At 43.0% G+C, this 27,970-nt stretch overlaps 1 protein-coding gene and 1 long non-coding RNA gene across 9 annotated transcripts in view; one reads left to right on the top strand and one right to left on the bottom strand.

The window, feature by feature from the left end:
- The window catches only part of LOC109495254, a 33,079-nt gene extending 21,462 nt beyond the window's left edge, over nt 1-11,617 (top strand). Inside the window, exon 3 of the long non-coding RNA XR_002150574.2 lies at nt 10,503-11,617. This is a non-coding gene — a long non-coding RNA (uncharacterized LOC109495254). The remainder of the gene's footprint in view (nt 1-10,502) is intronic.
- The window catches only part of ACSM5 (acyl-CoA synthetase medium chain family member 5), a 181,070-nt gene continuing 162,925 nt past the window's right edge, over nt 9,826-27,970 (bottom strand). For 7 of the 8 annotated variants that reach the window (XM_045048158.1, XM_045048156.1, XM_045048157.1 and 4 more), the window contains 11 exons: nt 26,422-26,629; nt 24,306-24,449; nt 21,731-21,884; nt 19,313-19,392; nt 17,565-17,688; nt 16,887-16,967; nt 16,644-16,745; nt 13,693-13,820; nt 13,508-13,607; nt 11,146-11,265; nt 9,826-10,752 (listed from right to left, as the gene is read on the bottom strand). In XM_045048158.1, coding sequence (XP_044904093.1) covers nt 10,642-10,752; nt 11,146-11,265; nt 13,508-13,607; nt 13,693-13,820; nt 16,644-16,745; nt 16,887-16,967; nt 17,565-17,688; nt 19,313-19,392; nt 21,731-21,884; nt 24,306-24,449; nt 26,422-26,629 — 1,352 coding nt within the window. In that variant the 3' untranslated portion in view covers nt 9,826-10,641. Of the gene's footprint in view, nt 10,753-11,145; nt 11,266-12,705; nt 13,339-13,507; nt 13,608-13,692; nt 13,821-16,643; nt 16,746-16,886; nt 16,968-17,564; nt 17,689-19,312; nt 19,393-21,730; nt 21,885-24,305; nt 24,450-26,421; nt 26,630-27,970 lie in introns of those variants that run through there. The other variant, XM_045048161.1, reaches the window with a different exon arrangement.

Consider the following 27,970-nt stretch of genomic DNA (forward strand, 5'->3'; position numbering starts at 1 on the left):
CACATTGTTATGCAGCTATCACCATCATCCATCTCCAGAACCATCTCATCTTTCTAGCCTGAAACTGTCCCCATTATGCAAGAACTCCCCAGTTCTCCCTCATCCTAGCACGTGGCAACCAGCTTCTACTTTCTGTCTCTATGAATCTGACTGCTCCAGGAACCTCACATAAATGGAAACACACAACCTTTGTCCTCCTGTGACTGGCTTATTTCACTTAACACACTATCTTCAAAGGTTCATCCTCGTTAGAGCATACAACAGAATTTCACTTTTTAAAAGGCTAAACAACATTCTATCATATGGATATACCATATTCTGTTTATCCATTCATCCCCTGACCCTACCTTCTGGCTATTGTGAATAATCCTATCACGAACAAATATCTCTTCAAAACCCTGCTTTTCATTTTAATTTGTTTCCATGTATTTTATTTCTTCTTTTATTTCCTGATTGACCCATTCATTGTTTAGTAGCATGTTGTTCAACCTTCATGTATTTGTGGTCTTTCCAATTTTTTTCTTGTGGTTAACTTCTAGTTTCACAAGGGTGCGGTCGGAAAATATGCATGGTATGATCTCAATCTTTTTGAACCTGTTGAGGGCTGATTTGCGACCTAGTATGTGATCTATTCTGGAGAATCTCCCATGTGTATTTTGCTGCTTTAGGATGGAATGTTCTGAATATATCTGTTAAGTCCATCTGGTCCAGTGTGTCATTCAAAGTCATTGTTTCCTCGTTGATCTTCTGCTTAGATGATCTTTCCATTGCTATAAGTGGGGTGTTAAAATCCCCTACTAGTATTGTATTATTATCAATGAGTTCCTTTATCTTTGCTATTAATTGTTTTATATATTTTGGTGTCTCATGTTAGGAGCCTGAATATTTACAACTGTTAGATCTTACTGGAGAGTCCCCTATATTATGATAAAGTGCCCTTCTTTAGCTCTTGTTACAGTCTTTGGCTTAAAAATCAAGGGGCGCCTGGGTGGCGCAGTCGGTTAAGCGTCCGACTTCAGCCCGGTCACGATCTCGCAGTCCGGGAGTTCGAGCCCCGCGTCGGGCTCTGGGCTGATGGCTCAGAGCCTGGAACCTGTTTCTGATTCTGTGTCTCCCTCTCTCTCTGCCCCTCCCCCATTCGTGCTCTGTCTCTCTCTGTCCCCAAAATAAATAAACGTTGAAAAAAAAAAATCTAGTTTGTCTTGGGGCGCCTGGGTGGCTCAGTCGGTTGGGCATCTGACTTCGGCTCAGGTCATGATCTCATGGTGTGTGGGTTTGAGCCCCACGTCAGGCTCTGTGCTGACAGCTCACAGCCTGGAGCCTGCTTCGAATTCTGTGTCTCCCTCTCTCTCTGCCCTTCCCTACTCATGCTCTGTCTCTCTGTGTCTCAAACATTGAAAAAAAATTTTTTTAAATAATCTAGTTTGTCTGATACAAGTATGGCTACCCTGGCCCTCTTTTGTTACCATTTGCATGACAAATGTTTCTACATTGTCTCACTTTCAATCTGCAGGTATCATTAGGTCCAAATTGAGTCTTTTGTAGGCAGCATATAGATGGGTCTTGGTTTTTTATCCATTCTGATGCACTATGTCTTTTGATTGGAGCATTTAGTCTATTCACATCCAGAGCAATTATCGATTGATATGTGTTTATTGCCATTTAAGTAGTTGTTTTGTCTTTGTTTCTGGAGATTTTCTCTGTTCCTTTCTTGTCTTCTCATCTTTGGTCTTTCTGTTCCGCTCAAAGAATCCCCTTTAATATTTCTTGCAGAGCTGGGTTAGTGGTCACGAAATCCTTTAGATTTTGTTCGTCTGGGAATCTATTTCTCCTTCTAATCTGAATGATAGCCTTGCTGTATAGAGAATTCTTGGTTGCAGACATTTCCTATTAAGACATTGAACATACCATGCCACTCCCTTCTGGCTTGCCAAGTTTCTTTTGAGAGATCTGCAGCCAGCCTTATGGGTCTTCCCTTGTCAGTTAGGGACTTCTTTTGTCTTGCTGCTTCTAGAATTTTTCTTTATCACTATATTTTGCAATTTTAATTAAATATGCCTCGACGTTGGCTGCTTTTGTTTATTTTGATGGGAGTTAGTACCTCCTGGATTTGGATGTCTGTTTCTGTCCCCAGAACACGGAAGTTTTCAGCTATGATTTCCTCAAACAAAATTTCTGCCCCCTTTTCTCTCTTCTTCTTCTTCTGAGACTCCTATAATACAAATGTTATTATGTTTGATGGAGTCACTGAGTCTTCTCAGCAAGACCCTACTTTTTCATTCTTTGGGGTATATACCCAAGAGTGAAATTGCTAGTAATTCTATTCTATTTTATTTTACTTTATTTATAATTTTTTTAGAGAGGGATAGAGTAAGTGCACAAGTTGGGGGAGGGGCAGAGGGAGAGGGAGAGGGAGAAAGAGAAGCTCATGTAGGCTCTATGCCCAGCACAGAGCTCAATGCAGGGCTTGATCTTACAAACTGGGAATCATGACCTGAGCTGATATCAAGATGCTTAACTGACTGAGCCACCTGGGTGCCCCAAATACTAATTCTATTTTAAATATTTTTGAGGAGCTGCCATAGTGTTTTTCAGAGAAGCTGTACCTTTTTACATACCCACCAGGGATGCACAAGGATTCCCATTTGTCTTAGTTTTGTTTTGAAATAGTTTTGATTTCACGGATTACTCTGGAAGAGTCTCAGGTATCCTCAGGGGTTCCCATATCATAGTTTGAGATCAGTAACACAAAGACAAAGAAAAAATCCACTCCTGCTCCCTGATACTCTACCTGCCTTATACATCTCTCTTCTGAAGTCTGGATTTGTGCTTTCTCCTGCACCTGTTACTCCCTCTTCCCTGTGCAAATACCCTCTGGTTCCTCAGCTCCAGTGTTAGGAACCTCTTTACCCATGACTATATAGTACAGCTATATACGAGCTATAGAAGCTCATGATTAAGGACGAAGGACCTGAAGTCTGCCTGGATTTGAATCTGGCTTCCACTGCTACTGCATTGTGTGCTCTTGAAGAAGTTGTTACTCTTTCTCCGAGTCTCAGTCTTATTTGAAAATGGGGGACAGTCCTAGAAAACCATTTAGACGAGTGAGGATTGAACTTCATAGTGCATATCAAACACACCCAGCCACAATAAAATGTTTAGAATACCTCTGGTAGGGACCACTAGAAACTGGTAACCTCAGTTGCTTCTGGAGAGGGGAGCTAGTTTGACTTTGAATTGGATCCAGTGGGCTTTTTTATTAACTTATTCAAATTAAAGTTTTATTTATTAAAAAGGACTTCAACCATCTCCACTTTGACCACAGTTTGTACTTTCTAACTGATTAAGCTCTTTCCAGCTTACCTTTTAATTCGGACAAAAGACCCCGCGGGCAAAGCATCCTCTGCCAGAAATGAACCTACTCCCTCAAGCAAGAATAACTGCCCTGATTTAGCAAGACCCTGGGGGACTGACCAAGGCAAAGACCCACCTGACCTTTACTGCCCCTCTGCCCATACCCACCAACCTTTGTGCCACATTTTCCTTACAAAAGCCTGGAAATACGTTCAACACTTTGGAGACAGTGTTTGAGATGCTAGTCTGCTGTCTTCCCGGTGTTGACCTCACTGAAATGCATTCCTTTCTTGTTCACCACCACTTGCCTGTTTGCCTTTGAATTTTGTCAGTGGTGAGTGACCAAACCTGATCTGGTTGGGACCCCAGAGCCAGGTGCTCTTGCATTCCTTCACCCCAGCTACATTTCCTTTTTCAGAGTAAATAGGTAAATTGTTTTCTTAAAAAAAAAAATGCATTCTCATACAACGAACAGTAAATTATAGCAAGACTAGAATGGGAGACTTGGAGAACTGTCTTTGGACTCAAATTCACACACCTGCATGGACCGAGGGTCTGGGAGTCATGGTTCCTTCCTGTTGATCACCTGGATGCAGCAGATTTGGGGAATGAGGGTTGTGATCCTGGAACAGCAATTGGGGCCTCCCAAATGGAAGGAAGTTCAAGAGAAAGTAATTCATCCTCCCCTTTTCTGGGAGAACCCCCAGACCTGTGTGGTCCGGACATTCTGGAGCCAGCCAGGTTCCCCTAGATAAGCCATGGAATACCACCTTCCCTGGATATATCTGGTTTTGCCAAACAGTCAACAAATATTTACTGGCTGCTTCTCTCAGATGGACACAAAGATGACTAAGACAGATCTCTCCCAGTTTGGAGTTGAGATAGCTAAAAGCATGGAAAATGATTAGGTTCATTTTAGATACTGGTAAGGGTTGTCAGAGGTCAAATCATGTCACACCTCTGCTCAGTGCCACGACTGAATCCCAATTTCATGTAAAAGGACTATCCAAGTGTTTACCACATTATCCAAGTTCCTGCATGGTCTTCACCCACATTTCCATCCTCTCTGGCTTGATGTCCTGCCCACTTACCACATACTCGCTGCCCATTCAGATCCACTGGCACACCCTGCCTTGGGACCAGTGACTTTGTGGTTTCTTCTCAGACCACTTTCCCCCATGTGTCTAGGGATAACCCCCTCTCCTCCTTCAAATCTTTGCCAAAGACTTTTCTCACCTTCTCAGGGAAGCTTACCTTCACCACATACTCCAAATGGTAATCCACCTCAAAAATGGTTCTGCCTTCCATCCCCTCTATGAAGTACTCCATTTTCCTTAATACTCAATACTTTCTAACATATTATAGAATTTACTTATTCATAATTTTTTGCCTCTGTCTCCTTCCATTAGAATCTAAAGTGTATGAGGGAAGAGATCTTTGCCTGTTTTGGAGATGATTGACCTTGAGAACTTAGAACAGTATGTAGCACACAGTGGGTACTCAGTAAACATTACAGTGAATTAATGAGGTCTATGAAGGAAAACACAGACTGTGGAAGTAAGAAAAAAAAAACACCACACACACACCCTGGGTAAGGCTGGGCTGGGGAAGAGACGTAGCTCTAGGCTGGATTTAAGTTTAGATTTAGATTGGACTAAACATCTTAATGCCTGAAAATGAGGTATGAAAAGGAATAAAAAGATAAGGAATCTGTCCCAGGGCATATAGTCTTTTGGGTGAGGCAGAGAGGATGGACATAGTGGGTCTGGATATCAGTAGCAGGAGGAAAAAATCTACAAATCTATTGTCTGACTATAGACCATCAAGCCCAGTCCACTCATTATCTCCATTATTTCTGCCACCGTATGGTTAGGGGGTGCCCTGGGATTCCCCCCAAAAGATCCTTAACATGGGCTCAGGGAAAGCTTTGCACAATAAATGACTTAAAAGCTGAGCCTCAGTATAGTTGAGCCCTCTGGCCAGGGACAGGCAAAGTGAGTGAACAAAGATACTACTTTCTTACACCATACACAAGAATAAATCCAAAATGGATTAACAACCTAAATGTGAGACCTGAAACCATAAAAAGCCTAGAAGAGAACACAGGCAGTAATCTCTTTGACATTGGCCACAGCAACTTTTTTCTAGACATGTGTCCAGAGGCAAAGGAAAGAAAAGCAAAAATCAACTATTGGGACTTCATCAAAATAAATAGCTTCTGGGGTGCCTGGGTGGCTCAGTCAGTTAAGTGTCCAACCTCAGCTCAGGTCATGATCTCATGATTCATGAGTTCAAGCTCCGCGTCGGGCTCTGTGCTGACAGCTGAGAGCCTGAAGCCTGCCTTGGATTCTGTGTGTGTGTAGCTCTCTGCTCCTCCCCCACTCACGCTATGTTTCCCTGTCAAAAATAAATAAACATTTATAAATAAATAAATAAATAAATAAATAAATAAATAAAGCTTCTGCACAGTGAAGGCAACAATCAAAAAACTAAAAGGCAACCTATGGAATGGGAGAAGATATTTGCAAATGACCTATCAGATAAAGGGTTTGTATCCAAAATATATAAAGAACTTATCAAACTCAACACTCAAAAAACAAATAATCTGATTAAAAATGGGCAGAAGACATGAACAGACATTTCTCCAAAGAAGACATCCAGATGGCCAACAGACACATGGAAAGATACTTATCATCAGGGAAATGCGAATCAAGACCACAGTGAGGTATCACCTCACACCTGTCAGAATGATTAGAAACAGCAACACAAGAAACAACAGGTATTAGTAAGGATGTGGAGAAAAAGGAACCCTAGTGCACTGTTGGTGGGAATGCACAGTGGAGCAGCCACTTTGAAAAACAATGTGGAGGTTCCCTTAAAAAAAATTAAAAATAGAATGACTCTAGGGGCGCCTGGGTGGCTCAGTCGGCTGAGTATCTGATTTCAGCTCAGGTAATGATTTCACCATTCGTGGGTTCCAGCCCTGCGTCAGACTCTGTGCTGACAGCTTGGAACCTGGAGTCTGCTTCAGATTCTCTCTCTCTCTCTCTCTCTCTGCCCTTCCCCTGTTCATTCTCTGTATCTCCCTGTCTCCATCTCTCTAAAACTGAATAAAACATTTAAAATTTTTTTAAAAAAACAAGAACTACTCAGCCATCAAAAATAATGAAATCTTGCCATTTGCAATGACATGGATGGAGCTAGAGAGTGTATTTCTAAGTGAAATAAGTCTGTCAGAGAAAGACAAATACCATGATTTTACTCATAAGTGGAATTTAAGGAACAAAACAAAGAAGCAACGGAAAAAGAGAAAGAAATAAACCAAGAAACAGACTCTCACTATAGTGATCAAACTGGTGGTTACCAGAGGGGAAGGGGGTGGGGAGATGGGTGAAATAGGCGATGGGGATTAAGGGGTGCACTTGGCATGATGAGCAGTGGGTACTGTATGGAATTGTTGAATCACTAATATCGTATCCCTGAAACTAATACAACACTGTATGTTAACGAACTGGAATTAAAACAAAAACTAAAAGAAATAATAATAAGAAAAGGAACAGGGTGAAGAGTGTGAGGAGAAAGAGATGGGACCCTGGAAAAGGTGGGCAGGGGTCTTGGCAGAGAAAGGACAGAGGTGGAGACCCAGGGAGGGGCTGCTGTGCAAAATGTCCCCAGCTTCAGCCTTTCCATTTGTTAAATAGTGATTTTAATGCTCTCTTCTCAGGATTCGAGTGGGAAACTGCTTGGATCCGTTTTCCCCAAGATGGCTCTTGCAAGATGATTTTGCTTGAGCAGTGTTCACGTTCACTTTTTTTTTTGATGCACAAATGCATTAGGAAAAAAATGAACAGGACTCCAGACTCATCCTCTAACATATATATATTGCTTAGGGTGAAGATACTTTTGTTTAAATGTGAGTTGATTTATAGCACAGATGGTATGTGGAGACAGCCACGTTTCTGAAGGTAACATGGGAGTGAGTGAAGGTGAGAAATAACAGAGTTAGAGGACTTTAGCAGAGCATCTAGCACAATGCCTGGCACAGAGTAAATAGTCAACAGAGGGATGGTAGCAGTTCTTGTTGTGGCTGTTGTGATTACAATGACTTCTAAGGCTGGGGCTGCTGGTGGGGAAGTGTGGGGTGCTGGTGCCTGGCTCCCAAGGGTGCAGCTGCAGCTGAGTTTTGCCTTTTTCGTTTTGGAGACAAGCTGGGCTGGGGCGACTGTGGGAGAAATGGCTGAAGCGGGGAGGAGCGGTCAAGGTATCAGTTTGGGAGGGTTCTTGGGGGAGGGTGAGTGGGCCTCCCCATGCCTCCACCCCTGCCCTTCATCATCCTTGGCTTATACTGACTGAAGTCTGGACAAAGGACCCTGGGTGGGGAGCTCTGATTAACGCTAGAGAACAGACTGGCTCAGCCAAGGGGCTTAGAGGAGAAGACTCCAGTTCCAAGTCCCTGGCTTTTAAGGAACTGACAATTTGCGGGGCTCATTAGGAATTCCAGCAGTGTCTTATACATGACTCCAAACCCCTGCTAAGAGCACTAATGGGGTTGCAAAGCCAGACCTGTTGGGTTGGGGTAAATCACCAAAGCCCTCTGAATTTCCACCTTTAAAATTAAGAGAATTAAAAAAAAAATTAAATTAAATTAAATTAAGAGAATTTGTCCATGCCATAAGGGCAAAAGACTTAAAAACAAGTAAATCACTTTTGACAAGTTTGTTTTTTTTTTTTTCTTTTTAAGAGCTAGTGAAACTTTAAGAGGATTATTTCACGCCATAAACCTTCAGGGGCTTCTTAGCACTCGTTGAAGACAAAATTCCTAACAAGCCATCCTGAACTACAAACTGCATAACCTCTTTGTTCTACCTGTAAAATGCAGATATGTTATCAGTAACTATTCAACAAGATGGTTGAGAGTTAAGACATTTGGAACTGTGTCTGGACATAGCTGGTGCTGAGTGTGAGCTGTTCTTAGAAACACAAACCTATCTCTCCCACCTCAGGGCCTTTGCACATGCTATATTCTTTATTCAGAACACTGGGTCCCAATCTTTTTACTTAGTTTCCTTCCACCTTTCAATCTCAGTTCACCAGGGACTTCCTTATGGAAGGCTGTCCTGATATCCTGAGTCCTCCCATAGATTGATCAGTCCCGTCAATCTATGTTTTAACTAAACTCTTTCCCTCGTGGCACTTATCACAGTTGTGCATTATGTGCCTTATTCTTTTGATGAATAACATCAATGTCCCCACTGGACTGTAAGGCTAGAGTCATGGGCTGAATTGTGTCCCCCAAATTCATATGCTAAAGTACTAATCCCCAATACCTCAAGTTGTATTTGGAGATGGGGCCTTTAACGTGGTGATTAGATTAAACTGGGGTCACCAGGCCCTCATCTAATCTGACTGGTGTTCTTATAAGAAGAGGATATTAGAACATAGACACATACAAAAGAGGGAGGAACATGTGAGGACATAGGAGAGGATGGCCATACAGCCAAGGAGAGAAGTCTCAGAATTAAATTAACCCCACTGACACCTTGAACTTGGACTTCCAGCCTCCAGAACTGTGGAAACAAATTTCTGTTGTTAAAGCCACACAGTCTGTGGTACTTGTTATGAAATCCCAAACAGACTCACATAGGTATCAACTGAGTTGGATTTTGCTTCTTTTTGTATTCCCAGAGCCCAGCACTGAGCAGGTGCTCCATAAATATTGACTGGTGGGTGAATGGAGGTGCTGGGGGTCAGGCAAACAGCACTAAAGATCACTTGAGCTTTTATCTGCTTTGCTGCACATGGCTGGTCTCAGCTGCCCAGAACCACCTCTTTCTGTTTCTGGGCCTGGGACATGGCTTTGGGTCTTTATGTCTTTCCGGGGCACAATGTAATACACTAGCACTTGGGGGATGATGTGTTGGTCTGTGGATGCAGATTGTGGCTTGGGGGAGTTGTTTCTTTAAAATAATTTTTTCATTAAAATAGTTAACACACGGGGCGCCTGGGTGGCGCAGTCGGTTAAGCGTCCGACTTCAGCCAGGTCTCGATCTCGCGGTCCGTGAGTTCGAGCCCCGCGTCAGGCTCTGGGCTGACGGCTCGGAGCCTGGAGCCTGTTTCCGATTCTGTGTCTCCCTCTCTCTCTGCCCCTCCCCCGTTCATGCTCTGTCTCTCTCTGTCCCAAAAATAAATAAAAACGTTGAAAAAAAAATTAAAAAATAAAATAAGAAATAAAAAAAAAATAGTTAACACAGACTCACTGAGAAAGCCAGGAAAATAAAGAAACACACAGAAAGGAAAGAACTATCGTCCACTATTTTCAATCCCCAGGAATATTGCTCTTAGCACAAGTATTTCCTTTCAGGCATTTTTCCATAGTTTTCCCTTTCCCTTTCAAAGTTTTGGTTCTCCACTATACATATACTGTTTTTATTCTGATTTAAAATTAATTTAGCTCAAGTTTTCCCCAAGGCATATTTTTTAAAGCCTCAATATTTATTGAGTTAATCTATTACACTTCAGTTAATCATTGCCTTATTGGTTGGACATTGAATTTTTCAATTTTTTTCAGTTTTAACACAATGCTCCAGAAATGTCCTTTGAATTCCTTCCTTTTTTTTTCTCCCTAAGTTTATTTATTTATTTTGAGACAGAATATGAGCAGGGGAGGGGCACAGAAAGAGAGAGACAGAGAGAATCCCAAGCAGGCTCCGAGCTGTCAGCACAGAGCCCAGCGTGGGTCTCTATCTCATGAACCGTGAAATCATGACCTGAGCTGAAACCAAGATTTGGAGGCTTCACCAACTGAGCCGCCCAGGCACCCCTGACTCCTTTCTTTTATAATGACTGCTAAACAGAATTTCTGAGCTAAAGGATATGACCAATTTTTTATGACCCTGGATGTGATTACCAAATGGCTTTATCAAAAGGGTCGAGTGGTTATACTCCAATGGGCAGTGAATGAGATCACAGGTGCCCTGACTCTGTGATGACCTGTCCTTCAGAGAGCCGGCTGGAAGGAAGACCAGTGGGTGGCTGCTGAGGATGCCTCCAGACAGAGGAGGGGGAAGTCAAACCACCAAACACCGCCACTAGACTGGTGGTGGATGTGCACTCTGGGTTAGTAATGTTCTTCTGTTCTCTTCCTCCAGGGTCTTCCAGGTTCCTCCAATGATTCTGGAGATGCCCATTTGGAACTGAAAGCCTCTGATACTGTAAGGTGGAAGGGATGATGCTCCAAACAAGGACTGACCAGTGATCGCACCAGCTCCTCTTAGAAGCTTCTGAGGCCTATGGGGCCTTTCGTGGGCTGCCTCTCGTCTCCCCCCACTCTTGGCTTCTCAATTTACTCCTTTGGATCTTTCCAGAAACCGTCTTGGGCAGTTCTGAAACAAAGGTCACCTAGTGGCCATAAACAAAAACATTTTGAAATCATCATTTCCCAGAAAGACTTCTGTCTTGAGTCATTACCCTCTGCTGCTTCCTTGGAAAACCTCCGTGATTCATAGATTGCTCCAAATGGCAAAGACCAAAATGGCTAGGGCCTGGGGCATATGATCTTGCCAGCAGCAATTCAGCACCATCCCCCTAAACCTGGTTTATGCCACTTTTTAGGGTCAGAACAAACTGTAGTTTGGGGTGGGCCCGATGGGGAAATAGGGAGAAAAGGCTGAAGCAGCAGGTAGAGTTATTTGTATCTTCATCCCCCCAGCACCTGACTCTGAGAGAGAATCCACCTAGTGTGTGCTTAGGTGATTTCCCAGCTCATCATGTCCTAGAACCCCCGATGTTTACCTTCCTGGGGTACTTGTATGGAGCAGTCACCCTCTTCACATGCTCCTGGAGCTCCCGAGTTAGTTTCTCTGGATCTTGAGAGGAGTAAGTTGGAGAAAGGACTATAAAAGCCTTCACCACCTGCCAGAAAAAAAAAAATCCAAAAACAAAACCCCCAAACCAGAAAGAATCAGGCCCTGTATAACAACTCTTTTCTCCTTAACCTAGCCTTGTAAATAAGTGCTTACACTTGCCAGCCCAGCACGAAAATCCTGCCAGCAGGATTCAGCCAGCGAAATGGACGACATCATTTTTTTTGCCCTGTTGCCTCCTTTCCAGGAACAACTATTGGAAGCACTGGCTTTTATGGAATGATTCCAGGATCCTACCTGTTTCCCAAACTTCTCTCCTTTCCTGAAATGACACCATTAGCAGTCAATGGGCTTCTCTTCCAATGGAAATACTTTGGAGTAAAGAGCTTCACAAACTCTAAGGACTCTAAGGGTCCATACCTTCCAGGTCTTCCTGACTAGAAAGGTAACTGGCAATGCCCCAGATAGGCAGGATTCGGGAAAATGCAGACCACTCTCCCAAGGAGAGATGGGTCTTTCTGAGCCCGCGTATATGAGTGTTTACAATCAGCAAACGTTTTGCTGCACAGCTTCCATGCCAGGCATCCTGAGGGACATTCTGCACCTTGGTAGTTTCTGCCTGAGTCTTTCTTTGCAGGCTGCCTCCTGCCATGGAGGAGGAGTCCTGAATTCAGGCACAACAGAACATGGTTTCTGATAGGAATGGAAGAGTTCAAAGGCCAGTAGGTTGCTTATCCACCCCAGCATATAGCTCAGTCAACAACATCCTGTTAGGTGGTGGTTCACCATCCTTGCATACTTCCCAAAGGCGGGCATCTCACTACCATTCCAAGTTCAAACAGATCTGGTTATTAGGAAGGGCTTTCTCTGGCCGTTAAAACTACCAAACATTTACTGAGTACCTTCTACACGCCAGGTTCTGTTCTGAGTACTATAAGCCGATTAACTGTGCACACAGCCATTTGTCAAAACCCCAGTTAATTTGTGGCATACAAAACTAGCTGTACTTTTCCAGCTGTGATTGCTCCAACACAGACATGGGGTTCCCACCTCCCTTTTTCCAAATTAGTGGCCTCAAAGTTTTTTTTCATGTTAACTGATTTATTTTAAGATGGCAGGGAGGGGCAGAGAGTGATGGAGAGAATCCCAAACAGACTGCGCTGTTATGAACTGTGAGATCGTGACCTGAGCTGATTCAAGAGTCAGATGCTTAACCAAATGAGCCACCCAGATGCCTGAAAGTTTAATGGGCACCAGGATCACTTGGATAGGGGCTTCTGGTCAAAATGAAGATGCCTTGGGCTGCATCCCCAATCGCTCTGATTCAGCAAGACTGACTTCAGGTCTAGAAATCTATAGTAAAAAAAATTTTTTTTAAACGTTTATTTTTGAGAGGGACAGAAAGACAGACCATGAGTGGGGGAGAGGCAGAGAGAGAGAGAGGGAGACACAGAATCTGAGGCAGTCTCCAGGCTCTGAGCTGTCAGTACAGAGCCTGACGTGGGGCTTGAACTTACCACGAGATCATGACCTGAGCCAAAGCTGGACAGTTAACTGACTGAGCTACACAGACACCCTTACAAATTTTGTATTTTAAACAAAATGATGCAGCTGTGAGTAGTCCAGGGCCCAGATGAGAATCACTCTTGTGGCCCTGGTGCTTCTGAGAACAGAGCCCGATTTTGCACCAACTTTCATAAGGTAACTACACTGTAAGTAGGATTATGTTGCATTTACAGCCAGTGAAAAACACATAGGTCTGCCTATGGGCTTAATCCTCCCATTCTATCTATTCTGCTGGGACCCATGGGAAGAAATTTTCATTTCTTCTAAGAAAGGTCAGCTTATTAAACTTGGCCCATCCTTCCGCTATATCAAGGTCACTTTGGATACTTATTGTGTCTTCCCTCAAGTTGGATATTCCTCAGCAGTCATGTCTGGCATGCTTGCTATATCCTCACCTGCAAACGGAAAGTACTCTTTATTGGCCAGGATGGATGACAGAGCCTGCGTTCACCAAGATTTCCTGCCCAACAGTCCACCTCTTTTGGACCCAGTTCTATGTTCACTTGACAGCAAAGCGTTGGCATCTTCTCATCATGTCCCTCTAGACAGTCTGTCTCTAAATACATGAGGGTAATGCTTAACCAAAAGGAATGTGTGCCTGATGGTGACACTCAGACTTTGTAATATCTGGAGTCAGGGGAAGATATGGGGGAGTTTCCATCTTACTCTGCTGGGTGCTAACAGGTACACAACCAGAAGGAAATATTCTTGGATGGACTAGTTACCTCCCCTCTGATGGGGTCTGGACTGCTGACCACAGCAGTCTCCAGGACAGCTGGGTGCTCGGCAAGGGCACTTTCCACTTCAACAGGCCCAATCCGGTAGCTGGAAGAGAAAAGCAAACTCTTCTAAGTAACCTACCCGCCCCCACCAAGCTTCAAAGAGAGAAGGAAAGAGCAGACAGCTTGACCTTGAGGAATTGATCACATCGTCATTTCGTCCCATGAACCAAAAGTAGCCATCCTTGTCCTTGTGGGCTCGGTCCCCTGTGATGTAAAAGTCCCCTCGTTCTGATGCCTCTGTCTTCTCAGGATTGTCCTGGAAGACAAAAGAAGTCCATGAAGGGCCATCTCAGCACAGCCACTAAAGCCAGCTATGGCCCTAGCAGCCCCATGCAGGAGACCAGGGACCCCTAACAGGAAGTCCACAAGTTCCCAAAGACCAAGCTGGCCAGAATTTCACACGGGACAAGGAGCTATGAAATGTGTGCATTTTCTCTCTTTTAGATGGAAGGAAGTGTCAGGAAATGATTAAGGACAGCCCCTCGCTACCATTTTTAGAAGGGTCCAAGGAAACATAGTTGGAACACAGGAAGGTGGCCACAGGGCCACTGGCTCTGGGTTTTGTTTTGTTTTGTTTTTGTTTTTTTGCATAAAAGAACACACTCTTTGTGCTCAGAAATCACTAAAGGTAGAAAGTGAGGGCTTGGCCACAAAGCAGGGGTAGAGGAAAGATGAAAAACTAAAAATCAAACTCTGATTCTTAAAGATTTAAAGAAGCTACTACCCAACAAGAAAAATAAACAAATTAATTACTGTTGTATGCAACTATCTGGATGCATGTCAAAAACATTATGCTCAGTGACAGAAACCAGACACACAAAAATGAGTACTCTGTGATTCCATTTATATAAAGTTCTTTAAAAAAAAAAAAAAAAGGCGAGGCACCTGGGTGGCTCAGTCAGTTAAGTGTCTGACTTCTGCTCAGGTCATGATCTCATGATTCGTGGGTTCTGGCCCCGCATTGGGCTCTGCGCTGACAGCTCAGGGCCTGGAGCCTGCTTCTGATTCTGTGTCTCCCTTTCTCTCTGCCCCTCACCTGGTCTCACTCTGTCTCTCTCAAAAATAAATAAACATTAACAAAGAAAATTAAAAAAAAAATAGGCAAAATTTTTCTATAGCAACAACAAATAATTTAGCAATTGCCTATGGCTTGGGGATTGACTGCAAAGGGGCACAAGGGAACTTTCTGGGGGGATAAAAATGTTCTGTATCTTGATTCTGGTGGTAGTTACCTAAGTGCATACATTTGTGAAAAGTCATTGACCTGTACACGTAACATAGGTTACATACATTTTATTGTATGTAAATTATGCCTCAATTTAAAAACTGCATTCTGAGAAAAAAGGAAAAAGCTAAGCTGTCAATACCTAAAAATAAATTTCATACAAAACCTGAAAGAAGTATACAGAGAAAAAACTCTTTAGAACATTTAAGAAGATACATTTAAATGGAAAGCTAGAAAGACTGAATTTCATAAATATGTTAATTCTCTCCCAAACTGATCTAGAGATGTAGTGACACTCATTAGAATACTAACAAACATTTTCCATGGAATTTGACAAGTTGATTCTACAATGTATATGAGAGAGTAGAGAGCTAAGAGTAGGTAAAACATGTGTAAAGAAGCTGAGGAAGAAAGAGCTTTACTCTACTAAATATTAAAATTTGGGGGAATGTTTTCCTGGATAAGGCTCTATGGTATCAGCACCAGAATAAAACACATGGCCAATTAAATAGAAGAATCTGCCAAAACTTAGCTATCTATGGATATATCAAACGTCTATTTCTGACCAAGCTGACATGACAGATCACTTTTCTTTGAGATTTAATTTTTTTCCTTAGGGACTCAAGAAGAAAACTAACAGTTGGTGCTGCAAAGAAAAAGTTAAAACAAGTAAAGATTCTTGTGCAGCAAGTAACTTTACAAATTACTTGACTCCCTCAATGGGCTGATCACAGACCCAGAAAGGTCCTGTATGTGAGCGCTGTGAGGACCAGGGTCATGTCTTCCCTGCCATTGCTGGATACTTAGCGGCATGAAGTAGCCACTCAATAAACAATGAATGTATAAATTATTCAGGAAAGTCAAGGATTTGCTATTGCTTACAAAAATGATTAGAAGGAAATACATTAAAAATTTTAAATTATCTCTGATTGGTGTATTACTGTTTTATTGTTGGGAGGCTTTTTTGGTTTTTTTGTTTTGTTTTGTTTTGTTTTGGTTTATTCTGGTAGGTAAGCTTCTGTGACTTTAAATGAAATACCATGCCATGAAAGACTATTTCTCCTGTAGTCACAGAAGCCACTAAAACACATATACACCACTCTAAAAACAAATGGACTGATTTTTATGTGTTCCTCCCGGTGTAGCGGACTAGCAGCTTCGCATACAGCCAGATAGAGTTCCTACTAAAGCCGTGTTTCTTAACCTTGGCTGCACATCTGAATCACCAGAGGAGCTGATCCACATCCTCAGAAAGGTTGATCTCATTCAGTGGGGCTTGAGTATCAGTAGTGTTTTGAAGCTTCCAAGGTGTTTCTAATGTGCAGCCAGGGTTGAGAACCATGTCAATAGAGCTTTATAGAGGAGTCTCACAAAAAGAAAGCCCATCATAAACACCAACAAAAGTGGGCACAAGAGAGAGGTAATTACTGGGTTATCACAGAAACGTAGACTAGAATTCTTGGGCACAAGCCCTGCCAGTAAGCCCCTCTTGCACACAAGACTCAAGACAAAAAGAATTCTGAAAATTAGGCTCTGACACAAATTGCAGTTTGACTTTTGTAAAGTCCCTTCCTTTCTCTGAACTGCAATTTTTCATCATTGAAATGATGGGGTCTCCCCTGTGTTTTAAATTTACACTCTCAGACATACCCATGCTCACATCCATGTCCTGTACATACTAGGTGCTTGACATTGGATAAGTCACTTTATCTTTCCAACTTCTTTATCAATAATAATACCAACTTACCTCATGCAGTTATCGCAAGGGTTAAACAAACAGGTGTTTATAAATCTTGGAACACAATGCTCGGCACACAGAAATCATTGTGAAAATGGCCATCCCCTGCCACTTACCAAATAGCAACTGAAGAAACAGAAGGGCCGGGCAGGCCTGACTCGGACAGCAACATTTCCCTCTTCTCCCGGAGACAGGATGTTGCCCTCATCATCCACAATCTGGCAGAGAGATCATAGGGCAGTGTCTGGATATCTGCACAGCCAGGCCACCCCCCAGCTAAGCCTGCTGTCGCTAACCCAGAACATGCATTGTGTTCTCTTTGAACCAAGCTTCAGCAGCAGTTAGGGGAGGCTGCCTACCTGCACATCGTAAGGTGGGGACGCTTTCCCCATGGATCCAGATTTGATTTTCATGCCTTTTGAATTGGCACAGATTACAACCTGGAGAGAAAGTAGTACCAATAAGGAGGAAGCTTATCCCCTTTGCTTCCTTCCTGGTGCCCATCTTTTCTCCCACTTTGCCTTCTAACTCTCCTCCCCTCCCTCCTCTCCTCCCCCCTCTTCCTTTCTGTCTCTTCCTCATCCCTTCCTTCCTTCTCTTCTTTCCATAGTCACCACACATTTACTGAACGCTTACTGGGCACTCACACGTAAAGAACCAAATGTGTCGCTAAGCCGAAAGACTCAGTTGACCACCAAATCTCTGCTGCCCAGATGGCTGTGGGGAATAGTGTCTAAGATCATGAGTGCTGACCGGAGACAGAGGTAGGCTGTCCTAGTGGACACAAACAGCACCCTTGGCCATGAGAGTTGGTTTGCTGGCTATGGTGTCATTGTGAAATCACTTCAAATTATCTTTAAACCAAAAGGGAAGAAAAGCTGATGGGATTTTGTTATCAGCTTCTCCCAGTGGGCAGGGCAGTCCCTGACAGGTGTCTGGAAGGCAGGAGGCTCGGTGGGTTGGCCATCTCCCCCTACTGGCCAAGAGCCCAGGTGGAGGTGACCTGTGGCAGGGACCCAGGCCCCAGCAGCACTCACTGTTTCAGACTGGCCATAGCCTTCATGCAGCTCCAGGCCCACTTGGCTCTTCCATTTATCTCTCACGTCAGGATTCAGGGCCTCTCCTCCGGTCAGACAGTGCCTCAGGCTCTGAAACTGGTACCTTTCTCAGTTGGAAAATAAGGCCACCTATGTCAGGAATTCCCCATCCCCCACCTCACTCTCCAGTACTGCTGCTCAGGTCTAGACATCTAAAGGCACTGGAGGGTAAAAGGCAGGCTTTATAATCTGTTCCAACTACCCTATCCTCTGGCTTTGCAGGCATGTTCCTCAGGGGCAGGTAAGTTTTTAAAAACCAATCCTGTCTGATTCTGAAAAATCAGAACCTCATATAGTAGTTTTGGCATAACAGTCAATTGGCCAAAATAACTTCGTTGAAAACAAACAGACAGTAAATTGCTTAGGACAGCCACCTGGTTATAAATCGATTACAAATTTAAACAGTAGAAAGTAGCCCTCTAGGAATATGAAAATTGTCAAGAATGGGCCAAAATTCCTACAGATATTAAATACATTGCAAATCTACCCTTCCATTTAACAAATTATGCAAAATGTGAACAACTGGTGGTTGCAAATACATTTTCAACCATTTTTCCCCCTTTGGATAAACTCGGTTTGCGTATTAATTAGTATTACCTAGTATCTTTCAACCAAATTGCTCTTGAAAAAAATCATTCAGAGTCTGCTTTCTGTTAAAACCATGATATAGAGGTATACACAACGGGTCAGTGAATGGGATGAATTCTTACATCAGGAAAGAATTCCCCAGGAGAGACATGCAAGAGCTCCCTTGGTGCTTCACGGACAGATACATGGGATGAGGGAAGATGTGGGGAGGGTGGGGACAACTCCCCACGACTTGGGAAAGAATAGAAGAGGCAGACACAGATCAGAGTCAGTAAGGACAACAGATGTGTCTCCACATACCCCAGCAACTAGACTTGTCCTGCTAGCAGATGTCGCTTTGGATTCACCCAGGATGGGAGCCATAGGCACACAGTGTCTTGTTGCCTTCCGTGGGATACCCAAGGCATTCACTCAGAGGGCGGCTGAATGGGCTTAATCTGGGGCTGAGGCATGGAACATCAATTGTGGTGGGCTTGCTAGTCCTTGGCCTTGGCCACAAATCCCATTCCACAGGTGGCTAACAGGTATCCAATAATTCCTCCAACCTCACAGAAGTAGCAGACATATTGATGAGGGAATGGCCTATGGGTATACGATGGAGAGACAGCCCACCTCAAGTGCTAAAATTCCAGACTATCTTAAATCTATCCAATTCCATCTGGATGCAAATTCCTGGGTGGGGGGAGGGGCAAGAATTTCATTTATGTGGGGCATCTGCAAAGGATATAGATGCTTATGTGCTTAAGTATGTGTGCATGAGAGAAACACAGATATATATAATATTCTAGATATATATTCTCTATATAGAGAATCACAGATGTATGTGTGTATATTATATATACATATATATGTATACACATATATATACATATGTATACATATATATATATATATATATATATACACACATATACACAGAGAGAGAGAGAAAGAGAGGGAGAGAGATAGGAGAGGGACAGAGATGAGACAGAGACAGAGAGACAGAAACACAGACAGAGGTGGTATGACAGCATAGGTGTGCATGTGTACATATATTGTATGTATATGTACTGTACATTCACATACTTAGGTCCCCAAAGCACCTAACAGTTGGGCTGTACCTGGTCAGATCCTCCTGTACAAGCAACCGGAAGATGGTGGGGACACAGCAGAGGGTGGTGATCGGGAAACTGGAGAGAGTCTAAACAAAAACAATTAGAGGTATTGGGGTGGGCCTTTGTGCAGATGGAGCAGGTGAACTGGGTCTTCATATTCTCATTACCAGAGCAGAGAAGTTGAAAACTACACGAGGCATCCAGCCTCCAAGGTGGCTCCAGATGACTTCACTTCCTGGTATTTTACCAAAACCAAGTTTGGTCTGTGTGACCAAGAGCATTCGGCACAGGTGACAGATGCCACTTTCGAGATTAGATTGTACAAATACTACAGCTTCTGTCTGGGGTACCATCCCTCTCTCCCCCTATCTTAAGTCACTTGCTCTGGGGAAAACAGGCCACCATGTCATGAGTATACTCGAGTGTATATAGTCAGAAACTGAAACCTTTGGCCAATAGCCAGTAAGAAACTGAAGTCCTCTAAAAACCACAAGTGGGTTTTTAAAGAGATTCTCTAGTCCCAGTCAAGCCTTAAGGTAATTGCAGTCCTGGAAGACATCTTTCTTTTATTATGGTAAAATACACATCACATAAAATTTATCATTTTAACCATTTTTAAATGTACAGTCTAATGGCATTAAATACATTCACATTGTTGTACAACCATCACCATCCATCTCCAGAACTTTAAAAATCTTCCCAAATTGAAACTCTGTACCCATTATAAAATATTGCCCCATTTCTCCTTTCCTCCAGCTCCTGACCATTTCACTTTCTGTCTCCATGATTTTAACTACTCTAGATACATCATATAAGTGAACCATACAGTATTTGTCCTTTTGTGGCTGGCTTATTATTTCACTTAACATAATGTCTTCAAGATCATCCATGATATAGCACGGGTTAGTCCTTTTTTTTAACATTTATTTATTTTTGAGAGACAGCATGAGCAGGGGAGGAGCAGAGAGATAGGGAGACACAGCACAGGGCCTAATGCAGGGTTCCAACTCAGGAACCATGAGATCATGACCTGAGCCGAAGCTGGAAGCTCAACCGATGGAGTTACCCAGGTGCCCTAAGTGTCATTCCTTCTTTTTAAAGACTGAATAATATTCCACTGTATGCATGTATCACATCTTGTTTATTCATTTATATACCAATGGGACTTGGTTGCTTCTACCTTTGGGCTATTAGGAATAATGCTGCTATGAACATGGATATACCTAGCTGACAGCTTGACTGCAACCTCATGAGAGGCCCTGATTGAGAACCACCTATTAGACTGCTCCCAGACTCCTGACCACCAGAAACTGTGAGATACTAAATGTTGGTTTTAAGCTGCTAAGTTTAGGGGTAACTTACTACAATAGATAACTAATATACTAGGTAGGGGCTAGAGGCAGTAGAGGGACAAGGTACACACTGGCTAATCAAGCCCTAAGTGAAAAATGATGATGGTGAGCTTGGTAATGGCAATAATAGTCAATATGTGTTAGCAGCCCACTCTGTGCCAGGCCCCATGCCTAGGATTGTTTCATTCTCCATAGGACTGTATTATCCCTTTCTTTCTTACAGATGAAGAAACTGAGGTTCAATTTTCTCATCTCAAGGAAAGAAGTTAGGTACCTTTCCCAAGGACACACAGCTAGCAAATGGAAGATGTAGGATCAGAGGTCAGGTCTGAATGATGGCATGGTCTATGCTATCAGCCACCAGGTGACACAGCTTACCTCAATGCAAAGAGCATGCACCCGCAGACAGCCCCTCAGATGTTTTAAGGAATGGTGGTTAGGATGTAGAGGGCAGAAGGAAGGTGCCTTATGTCAATAATTATGGGGTCAATAATTATGACAAAACCCGGGGAAAATGGGCAGGAGTCATCAGGATACTCCGGCTGGGTGAAATATTCACACTAGGCACCATGGATAGTAGCACATGGAATTGAGGAGTAGAGTATGGCTTTCCCCAAGGTTTGGAAAAGTAAACTAGGGTTTTGACAGGAGCACAGGAAGAAATTGGTGGAGGGAGAGGCACCCAATGCAGAAAACATACAATATGAAAATGTTCAGAGATATTCAATGGTCTTGTCCAGGAATCTAGTTATAGGACAGGCAATAACTGAAGGTAGCCAGGTGGGCAGGAGTCAGATATGGATGGTCCTGGGAGCCATTTTGTTTAATATCAGCACCAAAGAGGCCTTGTGGTCACTTATGACTTTTCTCCTGCAAATTCAAAACCTGTATTCCTTTTTTTAAAAAGCTTTATTTCTTTAAGTAATCTCAACCCCCAATGTGGTGCTTGAACTCACAACCCTGAGATCAAGAGCTGCATGCTCTACTGACTCAGCCAGCCAGACATCCCCAATGCCTATACTCCACTCATTTCATTTACACCCAACACATAAGCCATATTCTTGTTTCTTACATTCAGAATAACCTTGGCATCAACTCGGGGCAGTTCATGCACAAAAATGCAAGATCCATTAGGCCAGGCAGAGAAGAGGGTCCAGGCTGCCTTCACCCAGCCCGTGTCTGAGGTGTTCCAGAAGATGTCTGATTTGGTCAAGTCCACCCAATGCCTGCCAAAAATTAGAGAAAGTCAGAACCTCCAGCAGTGCTTCTTCTTTTAAAAAGGATTACAGTATCAATGTTACCTTATTTGGAGCCTTGACCAAGGTTCACTTATAACTCACTTGTAGTTATCAAATTGGTACAAGAACCCTAAAGCCACTCTTTCTCTCAACAAGCATTTATGGAGCATATTCTGTGTATTTATGCCATAGGCGAAGGATACAGAATTAAACAGACAGATCCCATGCTTTCAAGAGTTCACAATCTAGTGGGAGTGATCTGTAAAGGAACACATAAACTCAGTACAATGTGATGAGGAAACTTCTTGATTCAGCCAAAGTTTATTCAGCACTTATTCTACACTTGGCATTAGAGTGTAGCAAAGAATGATCAGTCTTGCTTTGAGGAGCCTACAGTTTAGTAAGTTTAAACATCTAGGAAGACCCTGAAGAGCAAGCTTTCAAAGAGTTAAACACAGAGCCATTTTACAATTATGCAATTATGCAATTCTGGAGAATGGGCACCCAACCCAGAGACAGGATGGAGACGGATCTGAGAAATGGTTCCCCAGAGGAGGTGAGGGCTGAGTGAGATGTAAATGATGTGCAGGAACTACACAGGGGAGGCAGAGAAGGAAGGACATCCAAGGAAAGGGAGGCGGTGCCTGTGAGCATAGAAAATACACAAGCGGTCATGTTCTGCACTTGGATTCTAGGACACATGGTCTTCCTGGTCCTCAACCTTGGCTGCTCCTTCTTGGTCTCCTTCTCCTAGTTCTCCTTGCTTACCACTTCATTGCAGAAATGCCTCAGGCATTCAGTGCCCAGGCCTCTTCTCTTCCCAGTGTCTTTTACTCTTTGCTGATCTCATCCAATTTCACGGCATTAAGTACCACCTTGCTGACAATTCCATCATGAATATTTCCCACTAACTCTACACATGTATCTCCAAATACCTCCCAATATCTCCTTTCTTAACTCAGGGTATGGAGATGTCTACTAAGCATCTCAAACTTAGGACGCTGAAAATGAACTCCTCGTGTTCCTCCCACCAAACAGCTCAACATAGTCTTCCCGCTGCCAGTTAACGCTTCTAATTGTTCAGGCCATAAAACGAGGCATCACCCCTGACTCTTCTTGCTGTCTCTCACTTCACATCAAACCTGTCAGCAAATCTTATTAGGCCTATGTTCAAACTACATTCAGAATCTTGCCTCCTCTTACTTCCCCTGCGGAAGCCTCCCTCCTACCTTTGCCTCTTAATGCACTAGCTTCTGAAGTGGGTCTCTGCTTCATCCTTTGCCCCCTACAGGTTATTCTCAACCCAAACTCCTGACAGATCCTTTAAAAAAGCAAATCAGGTCACATCACTCCTCTGCTCAAAATACTCCAATGTTCCTCAGAAAATTAAACATAGAATCACTGTATGATCCAGCAATTCCACTTCTGGATATATACACCCAAAAGAATTTGGGTTTGAATAGATGTTTATATACCCATGTTAATAGCACTAGTGATAACAGCCAAAAAGTGGAAGCAACCCAAGTGTCCATCCTTGGGTGACTGGATAAACAACACTGATATGTTACATACGTTGCAATATTCATTAAAGAGCCTTAAAAAGAAAGGAAATTCTGACACATGCTACAACATGGATGAAACCCGAGGACATTTTGCTAAGTGAAATGAGTTAGACAAGAAGGGAAAAATACTGTATGATTCCACTTATAGGTGATTCCCAGAGTAGTCAAATTCATAGAGACAGAAAGTAGAATGGTGGGTGTCAGGGTTGAGGAGGGAGGAAAAGGGGAATTAATGTGTAAATGGGCATAGAGTTTCAGATTTACAAAATGGAAAAGTTCCAGAGATGGATGGTGGGGATGATTGTATAACAATGTGACCGTCCTTAATAACACTAATTCTACACTTAAAAAGGTTAAGATGGTAAATTTTATGTTATATATCTCTTACCACAATTAAAAACAAAAAATCTCCAATGGCTTCTCACCTTGCTCAAAGTAAAGCCCAGGCAAGGCCTTCTGATTCTACCTGAGTTCACACTTTGTTAGCTCTCTGACTTCATTCTTCTTTTTTTTTTTTTAAGTTTATTTATTTTGAGAGAGAGAGAGAGAGAGAGAGAGAGAGAGAGAGAGAGAGAGAGAGAAAATGAGCAGAGGAGAGGCAGAGAGAGAGAGAATCCCAAGCAGGTTCTACACTGTCAGCTCAGAACCCAATGCGGGACTCGATCTCACAAACTGTGGAGATCACGACCTGACCCGAAACCAAGAGTCAGACGCTCAACTGACTGAACCACCCAGGTGCCCCATGTTAGTTCTCTGACCTCACTCTTGCCACTATGCCTCTTACGTTTCTCTGGCTCATTCCCTACTTTCTGTTACTTGACCTGCCAGATGAGCTGTCCCCTGGTACCTTCCACTGGCCACAAAACCCAGTCCATAGCTGGCCTGGGAGTGCTCAACCATCTTGGGGGCCCCAGTAGTGCCACTTGTGAAGTAGATGGCCAGTGGGTCTTGACTCTTGGTCCTCACACAGTTGTGCTCTGTGGATGCCTCGCTGTAAAATATAAAAATCCTAGGTGGTATTACAAGTAGTAAAAATAGTCATAATAACAATAATATTTACAACAACAATACTGGCTACCATCTTATTAAATACTACCTGTGAGGCACTGTGCTGGAAGCTCCAGTTGGCATTGTCTCTGAGCCCTACAATCACCTCAGGGGGTAGGTACTATCATTATAACCCTTTGCAAATAAGGAAATTGAGGCTCAAAACTGGTGAAGCAACTCACTCAAAAGAGCCTGTGCTCCTCCACCTGGGCATGAGGACTCTCTGGTGGATAAGCACGTTTCTGTGTCTATGCCTCTGCACATTTAAGGCACAGCTTTGCCCTCACCCCAATTCCAGGTGATTTAGGGCTGAAGGATTCCCTAAATTTGTGGGTTTCAGATCTGGGTAACTCCTAAAGTTCTGTGATCTGGCAAATCTTCTCACCCACTGGTTCTCAATCCTGGCTGGACCACAGGGGCATCTGGTGAGTTGTTAAAAGAAATCCCATTGCCCAGGCTCTACCCTAGAGAAAAACAGAAGCTTTGATGGTGGGCCTGGGGCACTAGGATTTTTTTTTTTTTTTTGTATATTTTGGTTTTTTTAAAAGCTCCTCAGGTAATTCTAATGACAGCCCAAATTGAGAATTCCTGGTCTAGGCCAACCCGACAGCTCATCAATATCATCTGGGCAGATCTCTTACAATACAGATTCCCAGGGCCTTTGCTCAGGTACATCTGGTTAAGTAAGTCAGATGTGGGAATCTGAATTTAAAACAGTACCCAAAGATAAATGGCCAAATAAATAAGTAAAACAAAATAAACAGAATTTTCCATAATTTTTAGTAGAAAGTTTGCATTCTAATATAGGCAAGAACAATCTAAAGATTATTTACCATGTCCTCAAACTTCTAAATATATCTTTTTTACTTTACTACCTACACGTGCTGAGTATTTTCTGTTCAAGTTTCTGCTGATAATCATTGCAATGAAATATAACATAATAATATATTATAAAAAGTGTCACATATTGGAAATATAATATTTTGGAAAATACAAGATAAATTACTTGCAATGCATGCTTGTGGGTCTTATAATCCTAGAAATCTGTAACACATTTAAGTGAATGTGGCACATAGTTCTTTTTCAAATAAAGCTACTGATAAGAGACAAATGTTGATATTAGTAAGAAAAGTAAAATAAAGTGAAACAACACCCAGGTGAATGGGTGGTAGTTGGTCTGTGGAATGTGCATGTGTGACTTCATGGTACAGGCCTCTGACAGGGCCCCTTTTTGTTTCTGCCTCTGATCAGGACAAAATCTCAAATGCCAAGGTAGGCTCCCACCAGGGCGTTGCTCAAAGGCAGATGGCTTTTGGTTCTGTCCCAACCATCATGTAACTACTTGTTAGCATCTTGCATAAGTCACTTTACTTTTCCAGTGTCAGTTTCCTTACCTGTAAAATTGGGTTAAAGGGTACTTCATAGGGTTTTTTCCCAAGTATTAAATAAGAGCACCAAACACAATGCTTACACAAAATAGATGTTCATTACATCTTTGGTGCATGAACGAATGTAGGTAAATGCTTACCGAGCACAATGCCTAGCATACACCAAGCACTCAATGCATGGCAGCTATTATTATATTACTAATTGACCACCCACTATGTCCTAAGTGCATCATATGGGTTATCTAGTTTACTCTGGCTACCAGTTCTGTAACCACTAGCACCATGACAGAAGCAAAAGACACCCAGAAAAGCTAATGACAATTCTAGTACTGAAAAGTGAGTGACTTTGAAGGATCTTAAGGCGGTCACTGGGATTAGGTCTCAGGTCCACGTGATCTCCACAGTTGAGTGCTCCTTTCTGGTTCACTCTCTTCGTGTACAATCAGCAATACACTCCATCCCCTATTACTTAAAGGGGGAAAACCTTGGCCTCATCTTTATGCTGTTCTCTGGAAAACCCCAACTTACCGGAGGAGTTCCCTGAAGTTCATCCAGCCTGGCCGACTGCTGTCTGACACCAGTAGCTTGGTCTGAAGGGAGGGGCAGTCAGCACTAATGGCGTCGACCCGCGGAGCCAGGGAGTCACTGGTGATAATGGACTTGGCCCTGGATGCCTGCAGCCTGTATTTGAGGTCCTTCTCCGTCAGCTGAGAGACACCCGGAATCATGACAGCCCCTGGCACCACACAGAGAGGGGATGTTGACTGGGCAGCAGGGGAAGAGCCCTGTGAAGAAGTCCAGACCCTGATAGTCCCATCAGAGAAAGGAACAAGAAGGGACTGGGCAGGGTTGGAATGCCTGAACTGGAAAAGGTAACAATAATGACAATAATGGAATCCAGAATATGTTTATGGAGCACTTATACGTGCTAAGAATTTACATGCATTATTTCATTTAATTCTCACAACCCTGATGAGTAGGTGCTATTTTTATACCCATTTTGCAGATTCAAACAACAACAACAAAAACACTAAGACTTAGACCCTTATGCCTTAATTAAATGAAATAACTTGCCCAAGATCACACAGCTAACATGTGGTAGAACTGGGATTGTGAGTCTAAGAGGTGGTAAACCTAAGGGTCCAAGATCTCAAATACTGTTTTAGAAATGACCTAGCTCCTTGGTTTGCCATGCCTTCACACAAAAGGCTACAATAAATCCTAGTGTTGAGAGTGGATCTCTTGGGGTGGGTGGTGGGAGGGTAGGTACAGTAGGTGGGAGCTTGTATAACATCAACCAAAACCACTTCTGAATGCAGCTGAGTCCATCTCTTCCCAAGGGGAAGGGATGTGGAAGCATAAAACATGGACAAATTTTATCAGACACCTGAAAAGCCACCTGAGTATCTCAGAATGGAGGTTGTAAACACCCACTGAGCCCAGCACTCTCATTTCACAGATGAGAAGAAAGAGATCCTAAAAGAATGGGTCATCCTGCCATGGCCAGTGAGTGAGGACAGTAGACAGAGGAAGGGGCCAATCCCAAATGGTGTTGGAGCCAAACCAAAGTTCTCATTACACTTTGCTTTATCTCCTAAGCTTTTATGGGTTTTAAAACCCAGCATGAACACTTTGGGAGGTGAATGGTATCTCTTTACTTCATCTCTCTGCTTTAGCTATTTCCAGAAGTCTGTCCCACCTGGAGTTGTGTGTGCTGTTTTGGGGGCCCAAGCAGATGGTGGACAGCTAGGGATGTCAGCAAGAGAAATGAGTCTAACACCAAAGACTAGAAGACCAGTAATAAGTGCATATCAGGAGAACATGGCAATGTGAGAATATAAGGACATCCAGCTTGGGGATCCTCTAAAATGTTGGAGATGATGTTGGACTTGACATGGTCATGTATGATGTAGTCCTGAACTATTTTATTTGGACATCAAAGAAATGGGTGAATCTGCACAATTGGGGGAACTGGAGACATTTAGATAACAGGAAAAATAATGAAAATAATACCCCCAAAAGAAGTTTTGATCATGCAAAGTGCCCAACACACTGCCAGGCACATAGTAGGTCCTCA

The sequence above is a fragment of the Felis catus genome, chromosome E3 (genome assembly GCF_018350175.1).
Source record: "Felis catus isolate Fca126 chromosome E3, F.catus_Fca126_mat1.0, whole genome shotgun sequence".
NCBI classification, from domain to species: Eukaryota; Metazoa; Chordata; class Mammalia; order Carnivora; family Felidae; genus Felis; species Felis catus.